At 34.3% G+C, this 5,360-nt stretch overlaps 1 protein-coding gene across 1 annotated transcript in view; it reads right to left on the bottom strand.

Moving 5' to 3' along the window:
* LOC104524680 (phosphatidylinositol-binding clathrin assembly protein-like) overlaps positions 1 to 5,136 on the bottom strand; it is a gene marked incomplete at both ends in the record, with an annotated part of 6,436 nt that extends 1,300 nt beyond the window's left edge. The window contains 3 exons of the mRNA XM_010167629.2: positions 1,308 to 1,410; positions 2,691 to 2,766; positions 4,994 to 5,136. Of these exons, the coding sequence (XP_010165931.2) occupies positions 1,308 to 1,410; positions 2,691 to 2,766; positions 4,994 to 5,136 (322 nt within the window). The remainder of the gene's footprint in view (positions 1 to 1,307; positions 1,411 to 2,690; positions 2,767 to 4,993) is intronic.
* Positions 5,137 to 5,360: the final 224 nt, after the last annotated feature.

A 5,360-nucleotide genomic window follows, 5' to 3' on the forward strand; every position in this document is an offset into this window, starting at 1 on the left:
TATTGTGGAGTAAATAATTCACCTTATTAGCCCTAAACCACCTGATTATAAAGCAACCGCAGAACTCCCAAGTGTATCTGTAGCCACCTGACCACACACAGGTCCCACACATGGAAAAAGCTGAGTGTTTTATGTTGCTGGGACTCCAATCATCTCTAAAGGCAGAAACAGTGGAAGGAGCCCAAGGATTCCCTTTTTACTTTACCATCACATTGCAAACCAAAATGGACTGTACAGTATTAGCAAGGAGGCATAAGGGATTTGGACAGTGTTCTCAGGCCAATTTCAAATGGCATTTTAACACTAATGCAAGATATCATTATGTTGCTCACTACTGCAGTTAAATCATTTAACAGTTTTAGGTTGAGATTTTTGGGTTAGCTAAGAATTAACTTTTAAGCATCAAGACAAGTTATCCTGTGTATGGATGATAAAGGATGCCCAAATGTAAAACTAAAATTATGTTTCTAAACTTAAAAAGCACTGCATAGAGAGATAATGAACAAAGACAGAAACACTTTCAACCGTGACCAGTAACATCCTCTCCAGCCTTCCCAATAAAGGAGGTCTCCAAATTCCATTGTTCACTATAACACGTGATTTACCCAACTACTGGTGCTCCAAAATGTGTTATTTTACATGTAAACAGGTACCTAGTCTCAAACAACCGATTTCTCTTAAAGGAGCTTACTTTCCAGGGAAAAAAATTAATTCCTGTATTTTAATTCTTGAATTTTAATTCCAAATTCAGAATAGCATCTACTGCAACATTCCGTTAAAAGTGTGAACTGCACTCAAAGGTGGGAAACTTCATACAGACATTTTGTGACAAGAACAAAGAAACACCAGGAAGGACTGGCAAGGTGTTTCACAAAACACCTGCCATTTAAAAATCCCAGAGCTAGAAACACAAGTAAATTGCATATATATGCATATAGTTCCCCCCATACTATATGCATATAGTTCACCCTATACTACACACAAGACAAAGAAACTTCACGATGCACTGGGGAAGATTTGTCCAGACTTCTACTTTTTTGATACTTTGAGGCATACCATTTTTCATTTCTTTATATTAAACTGTCAATGTTTAAAGAAGTAAAATTACAACAAGTGAAGTAAAATATTTTTGCAATATACGTAACTGGTCAGTTGAGCCTTTGGGTGTCACGGGAGATACTCAACTGAGAAAAGCAGACATTTCTGTCTGTACTCAACTGGAGCCAACATTGGTTATTTTCCACTTGAATGACAGTACACAAGACAAAACCTCAAGGTAAGCAAAACAAAATAAATACAGTCCTTACCCTCTTTTTACTTTTGTGAAGTCAAAAGCCACTTGTCTGTAGGAAACTGCCTTTTCATTCAGATACCTACTATACCGTCTGATAAACGTTGACATGTCATAACCTAAAAATCAAGTTTCAGAAGCTCATTACTTACCTAGTCAATTAAAGAACAAGAAACCTACTCTAAATAAAGTACAAGATACTATTGCAAGACAGCTAGATCATTAGATCATTATCAAAATCATTAGATTTTTGCCTGATTTTATACAGTTAATCTGTGTTATGAAGAACTGTACGTCATCATATCCACCATGTAAATCAAACAGACAATACTGCAAATATCTAGGAGAGTTCTGAACCACATAGAAGTTTACTTCACTTTCTAAGGAAATTACTTTCAAAAGCAAAAAAAGGCATTTTTATGCAAGTCCCCCACTGCTATGATAAAAATTACTACCAAAAAAAATATATTATGCATTCACAAAGATGTTTCCATCAACCCCACAACATATTCTCTCATTCATAACTGAACAGAAAAAAAAATAGCATTGAGGGAAGCATTAAGATATGACAATTTTTTCTATGCTATGAAAGTAGCAATAGGAAATATTTTGATAATTGGTAGTCTAAGGATACAGACCAAGAAAAAGATCTGTTCATAATCTATAGTGAGACCATGGAAGTTCAGGGTCAATAAAATGAGGCAACTTTGTAGACCTTTGGTTATCACTGAGAAGGTTTCTGTCCCCAGGCAACCACTTCATGTGTCTGTTTTAGTAAATCTGTGGCAAAAATTAGAAGCAGCTACATAGAAAGTAATGCAGAAAGGAAGAAACCACCTCAGGAGAAAAAAAAAAAGATGACAGCTACATGTATGATCAGAACTGCACTGAACTGCAGCTAACAGATTACAAAGGTATTTCAGTTGAAAAATCTGAACCAGAAACTTATTTGCCCATAAATTAGTCTCAAAGATGGACAGAATGGTCTTTGCACAATTCCCCAAAAAAGTAATTTATATTTTTTTAGACACAGTTCTTGTCTCACTGACATGCTGTATCTGTTGTACAATGATGCATTTTTTTTGAAATTTAACTCACTGATCAAAATATACCTTTCCAAATGGAAAAAATCTCTTCAGACAAAGGAGGAATACTAAGTCAGATCTATTTAGCTAAGAAAGTTAGAAGCATTTATAAGTAAACCTTTCCCAAAAGATGCAACAGATTCCTCCAGCAGACAGCTTTTCCCATGCCACAACAGTGTTTTAAATTAAGAAATACAGTCTGGGGTAAAACAGACAGAAAAATTACTTCTTAATGATACATTCCATTAGAGTTACCAAGTTGTATTTACTGTCCCCCAGCACACTACCAACTTTTAATGAAAAAGGCGCCTTACCTTGCAATCCACTTTTGTCTAGGAAATTGCTCAAATTAAACAATGTGTTTCTGGACGCCAGATACTGGATAAAACGCTAGATGAAAGGAAAAATTTTAATGCTTTTACTATATTACCAATGAGCTGGAACTGAGGTAACAGTCTAGAAACTCTTTTTATCCACTTTATGAAATTCAGCTTTTATTCTTTAAGACTGATTTCAAATCTGGAAACTATTACAAAAACTCAAGATAAATTTTCAAATGAAGCTAGGTATTTTTTATGCAAAAGTCTGTGAAGAAGTGAAGTCACACAGATATTGCATGAAAGCCTCTGACTGAAAGACTTTGTTTATTTTAAGCCAGAATATGGAATTGGAAACTTCTGAAAAAATCCTCCCAAATACATTCTCATTTTATAGGCTCACAATTGTTTCATTGCCTTCAATTTCTAAAAGTTTATTTAGTTTTACCAATTAGCCAAAGCTCAGTGTACAATTGTTATGGTACTTAATTTAAATATGAAAATAAGGTGATATGTTAGTTTGCTTATAAATCAAATCTTAAATAAATGTAAGAATCCACATAAAACATTAACACAGTATCACACTTAGTACATCTCATTAGTTACATATAATTCCAAATTACATTTCAGAAAAATGAATGATGCTGTTTTCATCTTGTAAGACACATTTCAGATCACTGGCAGCACATCTTCATTTGGTAGGAAAAACAATTCTGTCTTATGAACCATTGTATAGAGAGCTACTACAAAAATAAACCAATCCTTTGCTTATAATAACACTTTGTCAGAGGAAAAAAATATAGTTCTGATTAGTGTACATGTACTATTGAATTATTTTCATTAGCATAAATACATAGGTTACACAGAAAAAAGACTGGAGGAGGGTAATGGAACTCAGTACTTGGCTATAAATGAATTAAGCAAAAGCTGTAAGACTAAACAATTTTCAGTGTTGTTTTTTGTTGTTTTGTTTGGTGGATTTTCTAATCAACAAAGGGATTTTCAGATTCTCTATAAACTCCTACACATTTTCAAAAGCACTCAATTTCCATGTTCGTTGTTCAAGTACTATTTCTAGCTGTGAAAAGTTTCATCTTACCCTCATTACTTCTGTAATTTGGCAAGTAAAATTTGTTTGGCAGTTTAATTCCTAAAATCACAGGTATTTCAGACAATGGTCTCATGAAATATCCTTCATTACTATTGTATTGGTATGAGTTTAAAAATTATATGACTCAGAAAGTGCAAGCACAGCAGAAGTGTACAGATGATTTTGGAAAGTGTCAATTATCCCAATGAAAATGCCTAAAGTCAACATGAGAAGTTTGCCCTCTTGTGGCTTTCTTAGCTTCAAAGCATAGATTTTCACCAAGATCAGAAAAACTCTGCAGCTGCCTTCAAGAGAAACCAGTATACATATTTTTTTAAAAAACTTTAAACCTCTCACAATGCAGCCAGTCAGCCAGAGGAACCCGTTACACTGCCTATAAGAACTCTGAATGCAACCAGAAATGAAGAGTTTTGATCATCTCTACCAAATCCTACTTGTGATTTTCTAAAGGTATCCCTCTTAATTCCACAATTTAAATAGCTTATATTACACTGACTGTTTGCAGTAAAAAGGAATGTTTACAAACACTTTCTAAGAAAGTCTTAAAAGTATAGGTTGTTGGGGTTTTTTTAAATGCAAAAAATTCAAGCTGCTGTTATGCTTAGCATCTTGAAAAATAAGGCCCCAGAGGAATTCAAGTTGTGGAAACAAAGTAAGTTTATTCCTTTTTGTTTCAATTGGGATTTTGTCTGTTTAATAGTTCTACAGTATTTGGTGTTCTTTAGGTGCTCATACTCAAAGCCACCCCACAGGCACACATTTGCCTTCACTGCAAAAGCTTAAGGAGTGATGGAAATCCATTCAGAATCAAGTTATCTGGGAGAAAAGACCATCTGGGGTAGCTAGAGCACAAACCTAAAAACACTTCCATTTTCAGTTTTCAGAATCTCATTCAAGATAATTTGTGTTGGTTTTGTTTGGTTGGGGTTTTTTTTATTATTAGATTAACACCACAGAAAAAGGTACCTCCAGCATTCAGGACACTTACTTTTGTTTGTAGAATTATGAACTTTAAAGTATAAACCAACTAAGTAGACAAACATATAAGGAGACCTGTGTTCATGTAGAGTTAGACAAAAAAGGTAAAAATAAATATTTTTGTTTACAAAGAAAATCAGTGGAAGCATTTAGCTGATGTTTACAGGAATGAAGTGCTGCAACTGTTCTCAAACATCATTTTTTGTATTACCTCATTTCCATACACCATTAGATGATGGGTTGTGATGAGGGATTTGAAGACCACTACCCAGCTACTGTTGGTAGTTCTTTCAAACAAACTGTCTGCCAGTTGTGGGATGTTCACATTCATCTCATTTGTGCACTGGATTAAATCTGCAATACAGAAATTTTTGTTATTATTAACATCAGTTTTGTGAAGAAAGGTCAATAACAAAAAATCTCAGTATGCTCATTCTATGCAGTAATATTTTCCACAAAAACTAAGGGGCTTTCTAGTAAAATGAAGAATTTATTGAAGAGCTCCAGGGCACTGGTCTACCAGAACCTCACTATAGAAACTCCACTCTGCTCACTGCCAAGGTTCCTGGTCCTCACTT

Source organism: Antrostomus carolinensis, unplaced genomic scaffold, assembly GCF_000700745.2.
Source record: "Antrostomus carolinensis isolate BGI_N321 unplaced genomic scaffold, ASM70074v2 scaffold14365, whole genome shotgun sequence".
Taxonomy (NCBI): domain Eukaryota; kingdom Metazoa; phylum Chordata; class Aves; order Caprimulgiformes; family Caprimulgidae; genus Antrostomus; species Antrostomus carolinensis.